The 20,939-nt window shown below is 54.7% G+C and overlaps 1 protein-coding gene across 5 annotated transcripts; it reads right to left on the bottom strand.

Moving 5' to 3' along the window:
* Positions 1 to 120: 120 nt before the first annotated feature.
* VASP (vasodilator stimulated phosphoprotein) lies at positions 121 to 20,637 on the bottom strand. 5 transcript variants are annotated; one of them, XM_054463697.2, is made up of 13 exons: positions 19,490 to 20,637; positions 9,379 to 9,550; positions 9,117 to 9,282; positions 5,792 to 5,876; positions 5,007 to 5,056; positions 4,643 to 4,884; positions 4,406 to 4,506; positions 3,510 to 3,561; positions 3,328 to 3,364; positions 3,064 to 3,109; positions 2,543 to 2,633; positions 1,114 to 1,171; positions 121 to 972 (listed from the first exon to the last, which is right to left on the bottom strand). In XM_054463697.2, exons 1-13 carry the CDS (start codon positions 19,492 to 19,494, stop codon positions 935 to 937), a joined length of 1,143 nt encoding a protein of 380 aa, XP_054319672.1. In that variant the 5' UTR covers positions 19,495 to 20,637; the 3' UTR covers positions 121 to 934. The 5 variants fall into 5 exon arrangements, 4 of the variants coding, with proteins under 4 accessions (XP_054319672.1, XP_054319673.1, XP_054319675.1 ...); XM_054463698.2 differs by having other exon boundaries at positions 4,406 to 4,503; positions 19,490 to 20,522; XM_054463700.2 differs by having other exon boundaries at positions 3,328 to 3,361; positions 4,406 to 4,503; positions 19,490 to 19,852.
* Between the last annotated feature and the right edge of the window lie 302 nt (positions 20,638 to 20,939).

Genomic DNA, 20,939 nt, shown 5'->3' with positions numbered 1-20,939 from the left:
GTGGATTCCTGGGCGGAGGCAGGGGTTCTCAGCAGAGGACCAAATCTTCCTGGAGGGGCACTGGGGGCCGAGCACGCCTCCATCCCCATCAGAACAGGCCTTCAAATCACTCCAGAGATCTTAGCATTTATAAAAACTGGCAGATTTATTCTGCAGGGGCCCATTTTCAAGAAGCTAAAGGTGAAGGTGGGAGGGGAGAAGTTTCCTCCCCTTTTCCTTTCTCCCTCATCTTATTTCCTCCTAGGGGTAAAAAAAAAAAATGGTCTGGACCCCCAAAACCTACCCAAATAAAAAATCAAAAAACTGAGGTTCCAAAAAGTTACAGCATCTTGTTTCCTCATAGAAAAGGGGGAGGAGCCAGAGGGAAGGGGAGTCCCTGGGGTGGGGGGATGTCTCACCCCCAGCCTGGTGAGACATCCCCTCCCCTTAAATAGCTGCCCCAAATGGGGCAAGCCTGGGGCTATAGTATTTAAAAACTCCCACACCCCATTTTATCAAAACCAAAGAGAAAAAAAAATTTCCCTTTTCCCTCAAAACCCAAATATATATATATTTTTTTCTTAAAAAAACAAAACTTTGAAGGCATTAAGCGTTAAAGTGAATCTAGAACAAGGGAATGTGAAATTCCCTCCTTCCTTCCCCCTTCCTGTGGGGTTCATTGGTGCATCCCCAGCAGAGGGACCGGCCCCAAGGGGATGGCAGAGGGGAAGGACCAAAGGGAGAAAGGGGCGGGGGCCTCCCCAGCCAATCAGCAGCCAGTGTGGGTGTGAGCAGGGAAGCCACACCCCCTTGGAGTTTTCCAAGTGGGATGGGGAGTGGGAACGATGCATTCCTGTGTAGTCTTCAGCCAATTCCAAGTCAAGTAGAGGCAGGGAAAGCAGGGTGACAGGCGGGGTGTGCGGAAAGGAGAAGCGGGTCTTCTGGGTCCCTGTGGTCAGGGAGAACCCCGCTTCCTCAGCTCCTGGACGAAGGCTGGAAGGAAACAAGAAGCAGAGGTCAGGGGCAGAGTCTCTGCCTCCTCCCTTCCAAAACAGGGCTCTTGCCCAGGGACATGATGCCTCCGAAATAAGTAAATGTTTAAGAACAAAACCAAACCAAACCAAAACACCTCACCTTCAATGATTTCCTCTTTCACTTTCTGCAATTCCTTCTTCACCTCTTCCAGAAGCTCCTAAAATTAATGGGGTAAAACTAATCAGGAGGGGGTACCGGGACTTGCAGGAAAGAATCCCCCTTCTTTTATTTTTTGAGAAGGGACCTTGCTCTGTTGCCCAGGCTAGGGTGCAATGGCACGATCACAGCTCATTGCAGGAAAGAATCCCCCTTCTTTTATTTTTTGAGAAGGGACCTTGCTCTGTTGCCCAGGCTAGGGTGCAATGGCACGATCACAGCTCATTGCAGCCTCAACTTCCCAGGCTTAGGTAATCCTCCTGCCTTAGCCTCCCAAGTAGCTGGGACCACAGGCATCTACTGCCACAATCAGGTAACTTTTTCTTCTTTTTTTTTTTTAAACAGAGTCTCCCTGTCGCCCAGACTGGAGTGCAGTGGCCCAATCTCAGCTCACTGCAATCTCTGGCTCCCGGGTTCAAGCGATTCTCCTGCCTCAGCCACCCAAATAACTGGATTACAGGTGCCCCCCACAAGGCCCAGCTAATTTTTGTATTTTTAGTAGAGACAGGGTTTTGCCATGTTGGCCAGGCTGGTCTCGAACTTTTGACTTCAGGTGATCCGTCCCCATCAGCCTTCCAAACTGCCGGGATTATGGCTGTGAGCCACCATTCCCGGCCTAATTTTTGTATTTTTAGTAGCGATGGGTTTCACCATGTTGGCCAGGCTGGTCTTGAACCCCTGACCTCAGGTGATCCACCCACTTCGGCCTCCCAAAGTGCTGGGATTACAGGCATAAGCCACCGCACCTGGCCTTCTCAGGTAACTTTTAAAAGTTATTTTTAGAGATGGGGTCTCCCGATGTTGCCCCAGGCTGGTCTCAAACTCCTGGCCTCAAGCAAAGCTCCCACCTCAGCCTCGCAATGTGCTGAAATTACACACATGAGCCACCGTGCCCTGCCAGAGTCCCCTCTTTCTTGTTGATGGAAAAGCCAGAGGGAGTAGGTTTGAGGCCTACCCCTACCTCGACACCATGACATCGCTGTCAAGGTCGCAGAGTGACTGGAGGATTCTAGGGGAGAATTCTGGATCCTTGGAGCCGGAAAAGTACTGGAGAACATCCAGTACCAAGGCTGGCAAGTGCGTTCCAGCCTCCTGCCAACTCCAATTGGTGATGGACAGCTGGGTCAATGTGCGGAAAGAATTCAAGGCACTCATCGGGAATGAGCGCGGTGATAGATTAATAATGTCTGTCACAGGCGCCAGAAAAGGGGGTGTGGAGTCTGGGTCATCCTTGACCCAATCCAGTTTCTCCATTTGTCAGATTGGAAACCTGAGGTTTCTGAGATGTTATCTAGGATCATACAGCATGCCAGTGGCAGGGGCCAGACCTAGATCTCTCTTGCTGTGGTCCCCAACCTCCCCGCCAAGTTACCTGTTTCACCCTCTGTAGGTCCGAGTAATCACTGGAGCTGGGCGTGCAGGGTTGGGTCTCGGAAGTGGTCACCGAAGAAGACGACTTCATCCTGGGGGAGTTGGTGTGGTTTGGGACAGCAACGAGATTAAAGAGAGGACCTGCTTCCCCACCTCCTATTCCAGGGATCACATTGAGCTCTGCCTTATAAATTGGGCAAGTCCAGGTATTTTTGGGGCCCCAGCTTTTTTTCTGTTTTTTTGTTTTGTTTTGTTTTGTTTTGTTTTGAGACAGTCACATTCTGTTTCCCAGGCTGGAGTGCAGGCACGATGATGGCTCGCTGAGGCCTCGACTTCCTGGGCTCAAGTAATCCTCCCACCTCAGCCTCCCGAGTAGCTGGGACCACAGGTAAGTGCCACCATGCCTGGCTAATTTTTGTAGAGATGGGGTGTCGCCATGTTGCCCAGGCTGGTCCTGACCTCCTGGGCTCAAGCGATCTGCCCGCCTTGACCTCCCCAAGGGCCCCAGGACCAATGGCCTACCTTGGCAAGGTTGTGCTGTTCTTCTCCCAGGGTCTCCGCACAGATTCTGGGGATAGGCAAGAAATCAGAAAGATCAGGGACAAAAGACTGCCCCCCAATCAATCTTACTCCCCCAACCTCATCAGCCCCTGGTCAAAGCCCCATCTCAGGAGACTACAATCCCCAGCACCATTCGCCCTGACTCTCCTGTAAGGGTGCTTAACATGTGAGAACAGGGCATTCTGGGATTTGTAGTTCCTGTGGCTGGACTGGGCACTCACTCACCACTCTGAGCCGGGACTCTGGCCTCTGGCTCCTCCTGCTGGTAGGAAATAAAACTGCCATGAGCCAGCCCCTGCCACACCTCTGCCCGTTTCCTCTCTCAGGTTCAAACCCCACACATCCCAGTATCCCTACCCTCATGGTACGGCCTAAGAGGTGTAGGGCAAGAAGAGCCCCTGACTTACATTGGCAGATTCATCCTTGGGGGTTTTCTCCCCAACCTGCGTGGCTTTCCTTCTGCAGGAGAGAAAAGCAAAAACACATGCTTCCGTCACCCAACCCATCCGCTTCCGAGGGGAGTACTAGAAATGTAGATCCTAGCGCATAGAATTCTGGAACTCAGAAAACCTAAGGAAACTCTAGTTTTAGAAATTCAAGAGATTGTGCTGGGCGCAGTGGCTCCTGCCTGTAATGCCAGCACTTTGAGAGGCTGAAGCAGGTGGATCTCTTGAGGTCAAGAGTTCAAGACCAGCCTGGCCAACATGGTGAAACCCTGTGTCTACTAAAAATACAAAAATTAGCCGGGCGTAGTGACTCCTGCCTGTAATCCCAGCTACTCAGGAGGCTGAGGCAGAAGAACTGCTTGAACCCAGGAGGCGGAGGTTGCAGTGGGCCGAGATTGTACCACTGCACTTCAGCCTGGGTGACACAGTGAGACTCCATCTCAAAAAAAAAAATAAAAAAAAAAGAAAGAAAGAAAAAAAAAATTTCAAGAGATTGTGGTTTTAGAATCAGGGTGGAGGAGGTTCTATGATTCTTATATTAGGGAATAGTAAGATTCAGAGGGTGGAGCGGTGCTGTGTTAGAACACTGAGATTGCAGGAACCTGAGTTCCCAGAATTCTGAGGCAGGATCTCCTATGGTTCTAGAATTCTGGGTTTTAGAACATTCTACAGGCTACCTAGGTGGTTGCAAGCCTCAGCCATTTCATGACAAACCCCACCATTATATCCCAAACCTGGTTATCAAAGGGGGAACATTCACCAAAAGAAACAAACTAAACAGGAATTGGAGCCCTCCCCTGACTGGGCCCTACTGAACTGGAACTCTAGGTGACTCGGGGGTCCAGGCCCAGGCTCACCTCCGGGCCAGCATGGCGTTCATCTCTTCCATGAGTCCCCCACCTCCGCTTCGACCGCTCTCAGCTTTGGGGGCTGTGGGCCCCCCTGAGGCCTCCTCCTGCTGGAGAAATTTAAAAGGGGCAAGAGCTTTAGGGGCAGGCCTTTTGGCCTTCCAGCCCTATGACACCGCCGGCAGCCCTGGCCTCATCCCCCATAAAAGCCCTGTTGCCCCCTGCCCACCTCTCCCGGCCCCTCACCTTGCTGACTTTCCTGAGTTTGGCTCCAGCAATAGCTGCGGCCAGGCCTGGGGCCCCAGCTCCCCCACCACCAGGGCCCTGTGCTGCTGGGAGAGGGGGTGCAGGGGGCGGTCCTCCCCCTGCTCCGTGCGCTGCAGCTGGGACCCCCGAGGAGGGCAAACCTGGGGGTGGGGGGGGACCTGGAGGAGGGGGAGGTCCTGGTGGTGGGGGTGGACCCCCAGCGGGGGGAGCAGGTGGGCCTCCTGAAACAAACACGGAAAAGGGGGCAGTTGAGAGAGAGAAGCCTCATTCTTTACTGTCCAGCTGGCTGGCCACTTCCTCCAGGGAGGCCCCCTCCCAACTCCAGAAGCCATCTTAGCATCACCTGCATTGGAGACCCGGCGCTCTATGTGCTCCGACGGGCCAGGCTGCTGCCTGTGGGGGAAGGCGAGGGAGCTGCCGTCAATCAGGGCCCTAAGGATGGCCAGTGAAGGGGCCAGTGACCTCCGTCCCCTCTCTCAGAGGTCTCCAGGGAGGCTGGCTCCTAATCCTCACCCAAGCCTTCCTCCCCTAGGGAACCAAGAAGGGGGCTGGGTGAGAGTAGGGGGAATGGAGGGCAGGGCAGCGACAGGGAGAGATTAGGATGCGAGATCCCAGTCACTGAACTGTCAGGAACACCCGAATTACAAAATGCCCAAGATGCTTTTTTTTTTTTTTTTTTGAGACTCTGTCACCCAGGCTGGAGTGCAGTGGCTCAATCTTGGCTCACTGCAACCTCTGCCTCCCGGGTTCAAGCGATTCTCCTGCCTCAGCCTCCCGAGCTGGGATTACAGGCACGGGCGCCACCATGCCCGGCTAATTTTTGTTATCTTCAGTACAGACGGGATTTCACCATGTTGGTCAGGCTGGTCTCAAACTCCTGACCTCAGGTGATCTGCCTGCCTCGGCCTCCCAGAGTGCTGGGATTACAGGCGTGAGCCACCACGCCCAGCCACAAGATTCTTTCAACCACCGTATCTGATTTCCAGGAATCTGCAGGGACCAGGAGGTTCTGCAACTCTTGAGTGTCAGAAGTTTCTTGAACATTCTGAAAACTGCAAGTTGGCTGGGTTCTGAACTCTAGGAGTCAAGGGTTCCAGCTAAGGTTCCCCACCCAGGGCCCAGCCCCACCTTTTCTGCTGCTCCACCTCCTCCGGGGAGGGGCCGTTCGGGACCGACCAGGTGGGAAGTGCTGGGGGTGGAGGGGGCCCACCTCCTGGAAGGTGAGAGAGAAAGGGCCATGAGTCAGTCGCGGAACTCTCCTCAGTCCTTGGCGCTTCCCTTGCTCTCCCAGGCCTCCCAGGAATCCTGCCCAGAGGCGCTCACTTCCTCTTTCCAGAGGCCCCGAGGCTCCAGGCCCAGGAGGACGCACATTGGGAGGTGAGGCAGCACCAACTTCCCCGGCCTGAGTTGCCCTAAGGTAGGTGCTGTTGTGATATCCCAGTGACAGGAGAAGCTAAGGCCCAGGGGACAGTCACTTGCCCCAAATTTCTCCAGGGTGGAATGTGCAGGAACAAGACTTGAATTCAGGCTGATTCCAGCAGCCAGGCTCTTAACCACTGTTGGTTTGTTTCGAGACAGAGTCTCACTCTGTCACCCAGGCTGGAGTGCAGCGGCGCAATCACGGCTCACCACAGCCTCTGCCTCCCGGGTTCAAGAGATTCTCCTGCCTCAGCCTCCTGAGTAGCTGGGATTACAGGCGCCTGCCACCATGCCTGGCTGATTTTTGTATTTTTAGTAGAGACGGGATTTCACCATGTTGGCTAGGCTGGTCTCAAACTCCTGACCTCAAGTGATCCACTCACCTCGGCCTCCCAAAGTGCTGAGATTACAGGCGTGAGCCACCGCGCCTGGCCCCTGGTTAGCTCTTAACCACTGTTACAGCCACTTGGACCTTACCTAAGAACCTGGAAAGGTAAAGAGCTTCTTCCTCACCTACGTCCAGGCCTCTAGCCCTCGCACCTGAATTGAATTGGTTACGAATTAACAATGAATTAGCCCCAATTTACAGATGACTAAACTGAAGCCCACTGTATTTTTCTGTGTGCCCCAGAGGAGCAAGCCCCTTCCGCACTAGCACAGAAGTTGTCCCACGAAGCAAACACCCCTGCATTTGGTGACTTTCAGTTCTACAGCAGTGATTCCAGGCCAGATGCACGGCAGTCACCTAAAACCTCGCTACTCAGTCACGTCCGCAGACCAGCAGCCTGGGTATCACCAGGGCACTTGTGAGAATGTGGAGTCTGAGTCCGCCCAGCCCACCTGCACCAGAGCCTGCACTTTAACCAGATCCCCAGGTGATTCATGTGCACGTTAAGGTTTAAGAAATAGCAACTGGGCTGGGCGCGTGACTCGCGCCTGTAATCTCAGCACTTTGGGAGGCCGAGGCGAGTGGATCACCTGAGGTCAGGAGTTCGAGACCAGCCTGGCCAACATTGCGAAACCCCGTCTCTACTAAAACTACAACAATTAGACAGGCATGTTGGTGCGCACCTATAGTTCCATCTACTTGGGAGGCTGAGGCAGAATTGCTTAAAGCCAGGAGGCGGAGGCTGCAGTGAACTGAGATCACACCACTGGACTCCAGCCTGAGAGACAGAGTGAGACTCCATATTAAAAAAAAAAAAAAAAAAAAAAGGCCGGGCGCAGTGGCTCACGCCTGTAATCCCAGCACTTTGGGAGGCCGAGGCGGGCAGATCACGAGGTCAGGAGATCAAGACCATCCTGGCTAACACGGTGAAACCCTGTCTCTACTAAAAATACAAAAAATTAGCCGGATGTGGTGGTGGGCGCCTGTAGTCCCAGCTACTCGGGAGGCTGAGGCAGGAGAATGGCATTTACCCGGGAGGCGGAGCTTGCAGTGCGCAGAGATCGCGCCACTGCACTCCAGCCTGGGGACAGAGCGAGACTCCGTCTCCAAAAAAAAAAAAAAAAAAAAGCAACTGGGCTGGGTGTAGTGGCTCATGCCTGTAATCCCAGCACTTTAGGAGGCTGAAGTGGGAGGATCACTTGTGCCCAGGAGTTCAAAACCAGCCTGTAGACCATCTCTACAAAAAGTTAAAAAAAAAGAAAAATTGAAATGATCCAGGTGGCCAGACATGGTGGCTCACACTTATAATCCCAGCACTTTGGGAGGCAGAGGCAGGTGGATCACTTGAGGCCAGGAGTTTGAAACCAGCCTGGCCAATATGGTGAAACCCCTTCTCTACTAAAATACAAGGGCCGGGCATGGTGGCTCATGCCTGTAATCCCAGCACTCTGGGAGGCCTAGGCGGCTGGATCACAAGGTCAAGAGACAGAGACCATCCTGGCTAACACGGTGAAACCTTGTCTCTACTAAAGATACAAAAAATTACCCGGGCATGGTGGCTCATGCCTATAGTCCCAGCTACTCGGGAGGCTAGGGCAGGAGAATCGCTTGAACCCGGGAGGTGGAGGTTGCAGTGAGGCAAGATCGTGCCACTGTACTCCAGCCTGGGCGACAGAGTGAGACTCTGTCTCAAAAAAATAAATAAATAAAAATAAAAACAAAATACAAAAAAATAGCTTGGGCATGGTGGCACATGCCTGTAATCCCAGCTACTCAGGAGGCTGAGGCACGAGAATCACGTGAACCCGGGAGGTGGAGGTTGCAGTGAGCTGAGGTTGCACCACTGCACTCCAGCTTGGGTGACAGAGCAAGACTCTGTCTCAAAAAACAAACAAAAGAGCCAAGTATGGTGGTGCAAATGCAAACCTGTATTCCCAGCTACTTAGGAGGCTGAGGCAAGAGGATCACTTGAGCCCAGGAGGTGAAGGCTGCAGAGAGCCATGATTGTGCCAGTGCACACCAGCCTGGGCAACAGAGCAAGATCCTGTTTCTGGAGCGGGACCTACCTATGTCTTGATCTGGGAGGTGGTTTCCCGGGAGTGTGCCTGTGTAAAGTTCATGGAGTACTGATCCCTGAGTAATCGTGCATTTTTTTGTGTGTTTGTTTTCTTTCTGAGACGGAATCTTGCTCTGTCGCCAGGCTGAAGTGCAGTGATCTCGGCTCACTGCAACCTCCACCTCCTCAGTTCAAGCACTTCTCGTGCCTCAGCCTCCCGAATAGCTGGGATTACAGGCGCGCACCACCACGCCCAGCTGATTTTTGTATTTTAATAGAGACGCAATTTCACCATGTTGGGCATGGTGAAACTCCTGACCTCAGGTAATCCGCCTGCCTCCACCTCCCAAAGTGCTGAGATTACAGGCATGAGCCATGGCGCCGGGCCAATGGTACATTTTATACATAGGTGCACATGGTCACACTGGAATGCACAAAATCCTCGTGATAATTTTCCATGATAACAATGAATTCGCTCCATTTTACCGACGAGTAAACCAAGTCCCAGAGGGGTAAAGCGGCAGCCCCAGGCCACACAGCCGCATTCAGTGGTCCCCTTTGCCCACCCACTGCCGGCCACCATCTCTGACCTTCCAACGCCTCTAGGGCACTGGCCATGCCGGCGGCAAACTGGGCCGCATCCTCCTTGCTGCCGAAGTTGAGGCCCCAGACCTGGCGAGCGTCGCGCCACTGATGGAAGTTGGGGGTGGCCTGGTTATACTTGACGCCCCGGACGATGGCACAGTTGATGACCACCTGGTGGGAGGGGAAAGGGGGGTGAGGGGTGGCGGGCGCGGGGGTGGGGCGGGTAGGGGTTCAGCCCGCAGAGAGGGGGCTGGCGGGAAGCTGCACCTGCTGGTCGGGCTGCATCTTCCGGCCCACGACGCGAAAGGAATTGGCCGTGGGGTTGTGGTAGATCTGGACGCGGCTGAAGGCCTGGGGACCCGTGCCAGCAGGGAGCCATCGCTTGTTGCCATCATCATAAAGCATCACAGTGGCCCGGCTGGAACAGATGACCGTCTCACTGCAAGCGGGAGGAAAAGGGAGAGGGGCCGGTCACCTTCTTATCTGGGTCTCTCCTGGGAGATTCCAAGGGACAAAGACAGAGTGTGGAAGGAAGAGAGTGACACAGAGGGAGGCAGGAGCCAGGTGGACAGAAAGAGACGGGGGAGACAGATCAGGAGAGAAAATCAGATCAGGAGAGACAGGCAAACACACAAACGAGATGCAAGAGACAGACAGGCAGACACGGGGAGGGAGAAACTGGAAGTGGAAGAGACAGACGCAGAGAGAGGTGGGAAAGGGAGAGTCGGGTTGACAAAGGGGAGAGAGACAGACTGAAAGGCAGACAGACAGATGAACAGATGGGGGAGGGGTAGGGAAAAAGGATGGGCAGACAGGGGACCTGGAGGAAGAGGCAGAAAGACACAGAAAGAGATAAAGATGGTCTCGGCGTGGTGTCTCACACCTGTAATCCCAGCACTTTGGAGGTTGAGGCAGGAGGATCACTTGAGCCCAAGCATTTCAGACCAGCCTGGGCAACATAGTGAGATCCCATCTCTAATAATAATAATTACTATTTTATTTTTATTTTTGTTTTTGAGACAGAGTCTTGCTCTGTCACCCAGGTTGGAATGTGGCCTCGACCTCCTGAGCTCAAGCGATCCTCCCACTTCAGCCTCCCAAGTAGCTGGGACTACAAGTATGCACCACCACACCCGACTAATCTTTTTTTTTTTTTTTTTTTGAGACAGAGTCTCACTCTGTCACCCGGGCTATAATAGAGTGGCACGATCTCGGCTCACCGCAACCTCTGCCTCCCAGGTTCAAGCCATTCTCCTGCCTCAGCCTCCTGAGTAGCTGGAATCACAGGCATGCACCACCAAGCCCAGCTAATTTTTTGTATTTTTAGTAGAGACGGGGTTTCACCATGTTGGCCAGACTGGTCTCGAACTCCTGGGCTCAAGTGATCCATTTGCCTCAGCCCCACAAAGTGCTGGGATTACAGGGGTGAGCCACCATACCCAGTCTACAAAAAAACTTTTTAAATGAAAAATAAACACAACAAAACTAACAAGAAGGAAAAGATAAAGATGGAGAGACAGGCTGAGGGGTGTAAGAGGCCAAGGCCAACGCCAGCTGGGGGGATGCAGGTTAGCAGAGCAGAGCAGAGGGCAGAAGGGAAGACAGAGGGGCCAGAAGGAGGCCAAGAGCCCAGAGCTGCACTAGGGACCAGCCCCTGCCTGACCTCAGTTTCCCTATCTCTACCAGAGGCTTGGACACGCACCCCCCACCACCACTGCCTGCTCAGGAAGAAGCTGAAGCTTGGGAGGGGAAGTGTGAGGCCTGCAGCAGGTTGGGGACCCATCCCAGACCTCTGAGCTCTTCCTCCAAAGGGACTTCCCACTGCCCACCCATCGCCTGGCTCCCCAGGGCACTAGCGGCCATTCCCCAGATACTCCCTGCTCTGTATCTGGCCTGTATTGGGTGGGGCTGGGGATGAAGAGACAGCAGTGACCCAGACAGCCCCGGCACCACCCTCCTGGGGCTCACAGTCCAGTGTGGGAGACACAGCTGTCCCCAGACGGTACCAACCCAGGGATAGGACCAAGGAGGCCAGGGTCTGGGGGTGCCCTGAAGGAACGCCTGCCCTAGCCTGGAGAGTCAGGCAGGACTTCCTGGAAAAGGCAACGTCTGACTCAGCCTAGGTGGGAGGTGTCAGTAAACTGGTGCAGAGTTCAGGAGCTGATATCCCCAGACCTGGGTTCAAATCCCTACTGAGCCACCTACTTCATGTGACTCAGGCATGTGACCTTCCCACTCAAGACCTCTTCTTGCCTGTGAACTGGGAAAATGACAGTCCCCACCTCCAGGGCAGTGGGGGAGGGGCACATGAATCTGGGCACCTAAAGGGCTTGGTACAGCCGGGTGTGGTGGCTCACGCCTGTAATTACGGCACTTTGGGAAGCCGAGGTGAATGGATCGCTTGAGCTCAGGTGTTCAAGACCAGCCTGGGCAACATGGTGAAATCCCGTCTCTACAAAAACGTACAAAGATTAGCTGGGCGTGGTGGTGTGCACCTGTAGTCTGAGCTACTCAGGAGGCTGACGCAGGAGAATTGCTTGAACCCAGGAGGTGGAGGTTGCAGTGAGCTGAGATCACGCCATTGCACTCCAGCCTGGGCGACAGAGCGAAACTCTGTTTCAAAAAAAAGAAAAAAAGCTAAGTGCTTGGTACAGCGTCCAGCACACGCCGAGAGTTCAGTAACTGTCTACATCCGTCTCATGGGCACCACTGGGGACTGGGACAGCTACAACCCTCAGGACCCTCCCACCAGCCCCTCTGGGAGGTTCAATCCCCTCTCCCCCAGTGAGGAAACTCAGGCCTAGACAGGAACTCAAACAGGAAGTGACTTGCCCAAGGTCACACAGGGGAAGGGGAAGCACTGGTCTCCTCTCCACCCCACCCACACTGGGCTTTTTCCTGAAATGGGGAAGTTGGTGGTCAGAGGTTTCCGGGGACAGAAATTAGACACCCCCCCCCACAAAGCCTCTGTCTCTAGGAGGGCTGAGGGCTGGGTGTGACACTGACGCTGGGAAGTCAGGGCAGGGAAAGTCCTTAGGCAGACTCAGCTGTGGGTAGGGACCCTCAAATTTACCTAATTGTGCCATCTCCCTCTTACTAGGCATTTCAGGTGGATCAGGGGCCTTAAGCCCCTCCCCCAAAGTCACTCATTTTATTCTCACTGCAGCTTATCCAGAGAGCCACTCTTTCATCCTAATTTTGCAGGTGAGGACTAGAAGCCCAGACAGGTTGAGTGACTTGCCCACAGTCACACAGCTAGTGAGGAACAGAGTGAAGATGTGAATTCAGGCTCCCAAGCCTTAACCACGGGAAACTGTGTGGGCCCCACCCAAACACCAGGTGCCCTTTCCAGACAAGCACAGCCTCGGGGGCTGTTTCTGGCTCCTGCTGCCCCTGGCAGGGCAGGGTTAAGGCCTCGGCCTCACCCACACCTGCCACCCACACCCAGGGCCGACTCTGGCCAGGAGCCCAGGGCTGCTGCTGCCCCGCCCTGGCTGCACTTTGCTCTCCCAGGCAGCCCTGCCCTGCTGAGGCTCTGGACTGGCCGGAGAACAGGGCGCCTGCTGGGTGACCAAGGGGTGGTCTTGCCCCTCTCCAGGGCACACTATCCCCATTGTAACAGAAGGATCCTATTAAAACACAAGGTGGGGTGGGGAACGGTGGCTCGTGCTTGTAATCCCAGCACTTTGAGAGGCCGAGGCGGGAGGATTGCTTGAGTCCAGAAGTGCAAGACCAGCCTGGGCAACATAGCGAGACCCCATCTCTAAAAAACAAAACAAACTAACAAAAACCCACAAGGTGGAATGTCCCTTCCTCTTCTTGAAAGCTCCAGGCTCCTACGGAATCAATGCCAAGTTCTCTCCAGGGCCTCCGTGATCTGTGTGTCCTCAGATCTCATTTCTTCCCGCTCCACTGTCCCTTGGGGACTCTTCCAGACCCTAGGCCTCCTACCCCCACGCTGCTCTTCCCGCAGGCCAGACACATTCCTGCCTCGGGCCTGTGTGCTGCTGCTTCCTCAGGCCTAGCCTCTTCCCACTTTCAGGTCTCTCCTTAGATGTCACCCCTTCCAAGAAGCCGTCCCTCACTCCCTTAGCTGGAAACGCTTCTCTCCTTTTCATCTCCTGCTGCACGTTTCATAGCAGTGACCCCTGCCCAACACAATATTTGTCTGTCTCCACTATCAAAAAGGCAGAAATTTGCGTCCCAATTGTTCACTGCTGTGTCCCCAGAACCTAGAATGGCATCCAACACATAGTAGGGACTCAATAGTTACGAAACATCTGTAAAAAAAGGCAAACTTTGGCCAGGGGAGGTGGCTCATGCCTGTAATCCCAGCACTTTGGGAGGCTGAGGCAGGAGGATCACTTGAGCCCAAGAGTTCGAGATTGGCTTGGGAAGGCTGGGTGTGGTGGCTCATGCCTGCAATCCCAGCACTTTGGGAGGCCGAAGCAGGCGGATCTCTTGAGGTCAAGAGTTTGAGACCAGCCTGGCCAATATGGTGAAACCCTATGCCTACTAAAAATACAAAAATTAGCCAGGCGTGGTGGCTCATGCCTGTAATCCCAGCTACCCGGGAGGCTGAGGCAGGGGAATCACTTGAACCCAGGAGGCGGTTGCAGTGAGCCGATCTCGGACCACTGCACTCCAGCCTGGGAGACAGAGCGAGACTCTGTCTCAAAAAAAAAAAAAAAAAAAGAGAGGAGAGAGACTGGCTTGGGCAAGATGGTGACCTCTGTCTGTACAAAAAATTTTAAAAATTAGCTGGGCGTGGTGGCGCTTGCCTGTAGTCCCAGCTACTCAGGAGGGTGAGGCAGGAGGATCATTTGAGTCCAAGAGGATGAGGCTGCAGTGAGCCATGTTCAGGTCACTTGCACTCCAGCCTAGGCGACAGAGCAAGACTCTCAAAAAAGGGCAAACTTTTACCAAGGGCACCTAACATTTCTCAGTCAGCTTGGGTCCCAGACACTCTTCTTGTTGCTTGACACCAATTTCCCTGCTGCACGACTCTACAACCTCAGGGGATAGGCTCTGACGCTCACCCTTTTGACAAGGGGGACCTGCAGGCACAGAGGAGTGAAGGCACTTGCCCCAGATCACACAGCAAGTAAGCAGAGGGGCTCATAGTTGAAACGAAGTTCCCACAAGTTCTTAATCTCATTTAAAGATGAAGAAGCAGGGCTAACTGAAATTTTTAAAAGCCAAAGTACAAGGTAGTGTTGATCAGAGGCTTTATAAAAAAAAAAAAAAAAGGGTCAAGTGCGGTGGCTCATGCCTGTAATCCCAGCACTTTGGGAGGCCAAGGCGGGCGGATCACAAGGTCAGGAGTTTGAGACCAGTCTGGGCAACACAGTGAAACCCCGTCTCTACTAAAAATACAAAAAATTAGCTAGGCGTGGCGGCGGGCGCCTGTAATCCCAGCTACTTGGGAGGTTGAGGCAGGAGAATCACGTGAACCCGGGAGGCAGAGGTTGCAGTGAGCCAAGATCACGCCACTGCACCCCAGCCTAGGGTACAGAGCAAGACTCTGTCTCAAAAACAAAAACAAACAAACAAAAAAGGTAGGCTAGGCGCAGTGGCTCATGCCTGTAATCCCAGCACTTTGGGAGGCCGAAGCAGGCGGATCTCTTGACGTCAGGAGTTTGAGACCAGCCTGACCAACATGGTGAAACCCCGTCTCTACTAAAAATACAAAAATTTGCTGGGCGTGGTGGCGCGTGCCTGTAATTCCAGCTACTCAGGAGGCTGAGGCAGGAGAATCGCTTGAACCTGGGAGGTGGAGGTTGCAGTGACCTGAGATTGCGCCACTGCACTCCAGCCTGGGCGACAGAGCAAGACTCTATCTCAAAAAAAAAAACAAAAAAACAACAAAAAAAAAAACAGTGAGGCGCATATATAAATATATCTGTACCCAGAGTGGTGATATATGCAGAGACTATTTCCCAAGACACTAACTGTGGCTGCCTCCATTGAGGGGAACTCAGGGACTGGGGAGGGAGGAAACAAATATTTTGTACCATTTATCTTTTGAGACAGAGTCTCTCACTCTGCACCCAGGCTGGCAGTGGCGTAATCTCAGCTTACTGCAGGCTCCACCTCCCAGGTTCAAGCAATTCTCCTGCCTCAGCCTCCCAGCCTCCACTTCCCGGGTTCAGGTGATTCTCCTGCCTCAGCCTCCTGAGTATCTGGGATTACAAACGTGTGCCACCACGCCAGGCTAATGTTTGTATTTTTAGTAGAGATGGGGTTTGGGCATTTGCTACATTGGCCAGGCTGGCCTCAAACTCCTGACCTCAGGTGATCTGCCTGCCTGGACCTCCCAAAGTGCTAGGATTACAGGCATGAGCCACCAGGCCCAGCCACCATTTCAATAATTTCAATAAGTATTTCAAACTGCTTATTTCTTATCATGGGTTGAAATTACCTATAAAAACCTAACTCACTACTTAAGTTCAATAAATAAAACTGTAAACTACACAAAAGCCGGAACAGAAAATCCCATAGCCATAAAACAGGGGTGCGGGGGCTGTGAGATGGAAATGAGGTCTGCCCGTTTCCAGTGTGTTCTCCCGAAGTCTAGAACCCTCCATTGGACATGAGAGCACTTTAATTTTCCAGCCAGCCCAGGACCCACTCCTCCCTGCAAGTCCCCACATTTTGGAAAATTCTAGCACATGGCGGATGAAAAGACGGTTCAAGTTGCCTCCTTGTTGTGTGGCTTTGCCTCTCTGAAACTCAGTTTCCAGCCCTGGAAACAATAGCTCACTGGGTTCATTGTAAGGATTAAAAGAGATAATGGACAAAAAGCCCTAAGGGCAGGAACTGTAACTTGGTACACGCTCCACATGAAGGAGAGAGCTTCCCATCACCAGAGGTAATCAAGCATGGTGAATCCGGTTTTCACAAAACTTCCAGACTACAGTCTTACCATTCCCTTCACTGCCCCCTGAACCCAAGACTTACCCCATACCCTCCTTATACCATAAAACCTATGATACATATACACCACCCTTCCAAATGACAAATCTTTTGTCGGGGAAGGGGCTACTCTAGTCCCTTCCTCCTGGTGGGCCTCAGTTTCCCATAAGTGAACAGGAAGATAAATGTTGCAGCTTCGGTTTCATTTGGCTTATCTAAATTATCTTAAGTGTTTTCACAGTGAAAGCATGTTCCTTTTTTTTTCTCTTTTTCTTCATTGAGAACACGGAAAGCATGTTATCTGTATTTTTTTTTTTTTTTTTGAGACAGGGTCTCACTTTGTCACCTAGGCTGGAGAGCAGTGGCAAGAATATGACTCATTGCGGCCTCAACCTCCCCAGCTCAAGCGATCCTCTCACCTCAGCCTCCAGAGTAGCTGGAACTACAGGCACATGCCACCACACCCAGCTAATTTTTGTATATTTTGTAGAGACGGGGTTACACCATATTGCCCAGGCTGTTCTCAAACTCCTGGGCTCAAGCAATCCTTCTGGCTTGGCCTCCCAAAGTGTTAGGATTACAGGCATAAGCCCCAGTGCCTGGCCCTGTTTGACTTTAATAGGCACCTTGCCTAACTTTCCCGTGCCTCAGTTTCCCCATCTATAAACTGAGTACCGGGGTGGGGAGGCCACAAGGTTGTAATAGTATCATTGTTAGAACTGCCATGAGGGGCCAGGTGTGGTGGCTGACGTCTGTAGTAATAGCACTTTAGGAGGTCGAGGCGGGTGGATCACCTGAGGTTAAGAGTTCGAGACCAGCCTGGCCATCACGGTGAAACCCTATCTCTACTAAAAATATAAAAATTAGCCTGGCATGGTGGCAGGCACCTGTAGTCCCAGCTACTCGGAAGGTTGAGGCAGGAGAATCGCTTGAACCCAGAAGGCGGAGGTTGCAGTGAGCCAAGACCATGCCATTTCACTCCAGCCTGGGCAACAAGAACAAAATTTCTGTCTCCAAAAAAAAAAAAAAGCCAGAATTGCTGTCAGGCACAAAAATGCCCCACATAAAATAGATGCTTGATCAAATGGTCTCTTATTTTTAAAAAATAAAAATAGCTATTATTGGAAGAAGAAAGAAATGGACCCCAGTTCTCCCCAAGTCCCTTCTGCCCTGAGATTCTAGACCTCTGCCTCACTTCTCTGTCTTCCCAGCACCCCAGCTCCAGTCCCGGACACAGCCAACACTCAACAAATATTTGTCAAACTGGGAGAAAAAGAACTATATCTTGTAATTTTCCATCTTAACATCCTCTCTTCCAACTGCCCCCAGGACTGTCCCCAGCCAAACCAGCCAGAAATCAGAGGATCCTAGGCTCCTCCACCCCTCCAACATTGCCTAGGAATTTCTGAGGGATCTTGGCCATGTCTTTTTCTCTTTGAGCCTCAGTTTCCCCAGCTGGGTAATAGGGGCATGGGTTTTGAATCCTGGCTGTCCTTGGAGAAGAGGCACAGCCCAGGAAGTCGGGTGTGACCACCTGCAGGCGAGACTCCCTGGGAAGGTGGGAGTGGCCTTCTGGTGGGACAGGCATCTGGTCACTTCTGCAATGCACCCCACCCCAGCACCCCCACAAGACAGGATGCTTGGCCACCACCACAGCAAGAGGTGGGCCTTGTGGGAGGGCCAGGGCTTCCAGGGCTGGTGCTGGTGGTAGTGGTGGTGGTGGGGAGGACAGGGGGCTGGCCCAGACACCGCTCCTGCCCTTTTACGGTTGCAGTGAGTGAGGCAGCACTAACTCGGACATCCGCCATCCGCCTTCCACCGAGCCTGGGACCGGAAACGCGAGGGGGGGTGGAGGGGCGGGGCTGGGGGGCAAGGGGAGAGAAGAGTCCCGGAGGAAGAGGGCGAAGGAAGAGAGCGACGCTCCCTAAACTGACCCCTCTCCAGGGCGGACTTGGAAGGGATGTTGCTATAATGGGGAGCGGATAGGCAGGAAGTCTTGAGGGTATCTGTGGGTGTCCTCCTTGCTCCAAATTTTCCAGCCATGCCTTTCACATCAGAAGGAACAAACGCGGGAGGGGGATTCTCTAGTGGTCATAAAAAGGAATGCCACGCCACTCCGATGTCAAAGGGCAGGGGTTCAGGAAATGCGGGGGATGTGGGCACCACGGGGTTAATCCCCAGCCGTCCCCAGGGGCCTCCCTGCTCAGGCTGGGGGCTTTGGGGCAGGAAGTCCCAGAGAGAGTGGAGGAAGGGAGATAGTATTGTCAGGCTCTGGCCCCATGGGAGAGATTATGGGGGGCCAGGGGAGGGGAGAATAGGGGGGATGGTTGGGCCCCCCTGCCCACACTGGCCCTGCCCTCAGGTGAGCCCAGGAGTTCGGGGGAGGCCCCGGCCAGACCAAATCCCTGGGTCCCTTGGGCCGCCACCCCCAGGATTAAATTCCTGGGAAGATAGCTGGAATTATCTGGGAAGCCTGGGTCCCTAGGGAAGAGGGCTATGACCTTGAAGCTTTCCAGCTCCCCCTCCTCCAACCCCAAGGCTCCGGATGGATAGGGGGGCGGTGAGCAAAGGGGGAGGGGCCGTGGTGGGGAAGGCAGCCGGCCTACTGCGCTGGGTGCCCGCCCCCCACACCAGCTGTCTCGACAGGTGAGTCAGGAAGACAAAGGCCCCCTTCCCCCAGCTGCCGCGCCCCCTCCCTCCCCAGGGCCGCGCAGGTTGGGGAGCCGGGCCACCCTTATGGCCCGGGGCGGGGAGCCGCCCTCTGCTCCGAGCGCCCGCTCGGTCCTAGGCACGGCCTGTTAAGCAGATTGTGTGCGGAGCGACGGGGAAGGGGGGGTCCCAACAGACTCCGGAGGCTGCGTCCGGGTCCCTGGATCGGTTCACACCAGCCTCCTCCACAGGAAGACCTAAGTGACCCCCAAAATCCAAGGTATTAAGAAGTACCCCCGAAGTTAAGGAGTGCGGTCCCACTTGGGGAGACTTTTTCCAGCACCACGTAAACGGGGGACCTGCACACCCAGGGTCTGAGTCTCAGTCTCTCTTCCAAATACCAGGGTCTCCCAAATCGGTCCCCCACAATCCTTCCCGGACCTCGAGCTGAAGTTTGGGGGGAGGGGGAGGAGAGTCTGAGCCCTGCCTCAATCCTGGCATCCCTGCGGGGAGTCGCTGCCAACTTTGAGGTCCTCTAAAAAAAGTCTTAACAATTCGGGAGTCCTCCGAGCGCCCCCAAATCTTGAGGGCTCCCAGGAGAACCTCACTTCCACCACTCCCCGAGCTTGGGGAGTCAGTCGTGGAGAAGTGATCGACGGTTTTGGAGCTCGTCCAAGGGGATTCAGCCCAAATCCGAGGCTCCCAAGGATCTGTCCCCAAATTCCAGCCCGGAGCTAGCTGGGGGGGAGGGGGACAAAGGCGGGGCGCGGAACCCGCCCGGGCGGGGACGGGTCGGGGGGCAGGTCTGGCTCACCTCATGGCTGCTCGGCGGGCGGGCGGCTCGCCCACGGGCTGGCTGCTCCCGGGGCGCCCCTGGCTGGAGGTTCAGGGGTTCGGGGCTGGCTCCGGGCTCGGCTCAGGCTCCCCCAGGGTCCCGCCCCATAGAGTCCGGCTTTCTGGGGAGAATGTGGACCGGGCCGGGGCGGGTCTCCGGGCGCCGCTTCCCTCAGGCGGTCTGATGAGAGGTCCCTGCGGCAGAAAGGGGATGCAGCGTCCGCTCCCCGGCGCGCACCCCTTGCCGGTGGCGGCTACAGTGTTACTCTTACTACTGTACTTCTCTTCGTTACATTTCGTTCCAAAATTCCACTCCCCGCACCCACAATGCCCCGCGCCTTAAAGGGGCCGCGCGCGCCTCCAGGCGAGGGGGTGGAGGGCGCTTAAAAGGGCAACTCTTCACCCTCCGCTTCCGCGATCTCGCTCCTCTCCCCAACCTTGTAGCCCAGGGGTGCACCCTGGGAGTCACCCCCACCTGGAGGGGCAAGCTTGGTGAAGGGGAAGGGGACCTCCCTTGCTCCCTAGTTCGCTCCCACTGTGGGAATTCTGAGGAGCGTCTTGGAAGGGGCGCGATTTCTTGCCCCATCGACTTCTCCATCTCGTACTCCGCTCAATTTTGGGGGTCGAGGAGGACCCTCAGTTAAGCAAGTGGTCTCAGATTTTCTCCCTGAAATCCCATCTTCGGAACCCCGCCCCTCCCCAGCGTCTCTCTTCTGTCAATTTCGGAGAGGTTACTAAGGGGGCGAGCCCCCCACCCGCACGGGAGTGGAGGTGGGGGCAGTGGGGCCCCACCCCTCTCACCCCACCCCGCCCGCCCCGGGAAGGTGAGGAGGAAGTGGGCCAAGGGGGCGCGGTCGGTCGCTGACTCACAGCCGCAGGGTCGGGGGTGGGGTGGGGGTGGAGGTGGGGACTGGCGAGGAGTGCGGGAGTGGGGGGCCTGGCATTCGCCCGGGGTGGGCAGGAGGCGCCGGCTTCTTGGATGTGTAAAGCCTCCGACCCACGCACGCCCCGCTCTGACTCAATTTCGCCTGCGGAGGACAGCAGGATCATCCCAGCCCTCAGGAGGGCCCGGAGGTGAGGAGACCCTCCCGGCAGCCCCCGCCCCCGCCCCTGCCCCCACACGCCGGCTCCGGGCTGAGCCCAGACACCCTTTGAGGCTTCCGCAGCGTGTCTTGCCGGCCCCGCCCCGAGTGACGTCACTGATGTGGTCGCGCCCCTTGGGTAGAGCGCCACCTGGCCCGGGTGAGGCGCCCGAGTCCTGGGAAATCAGTTAGTTCCACATTCACACATGGGTAAACTGAGGCCTGGAGACAGGGAATGAATCTGGCCTATGGCCCTCTTGCCTGAGCCCCCAGAACCCGGAAAGCCACCAAGGTCTGAGTGTAAAACCAACAATTCTCAGGGCCAGCTGACTATCTGAGAGAATCCAC

This window comes from Pongo pygmaeus, chromosome 20 (assembly GCF_028885625.2).
Source record: "Pongo pygmaeus isolate AG05252 chromosome 20, NHGRI_mPonPyg2-v2.0_pri, whole genome shotgun sequence".
Lineage (NCBI taxonomy): Eukaryota > Metazoa > Chordata > Mammalia > Primates > Hominidae > Pongo > Pongo pygmaeus.
The sequence above is the reverse complement of the archived record's forward strand: the minus strand, read 5'-3'. Positions and strand labels throughout refer to the sequence as shown.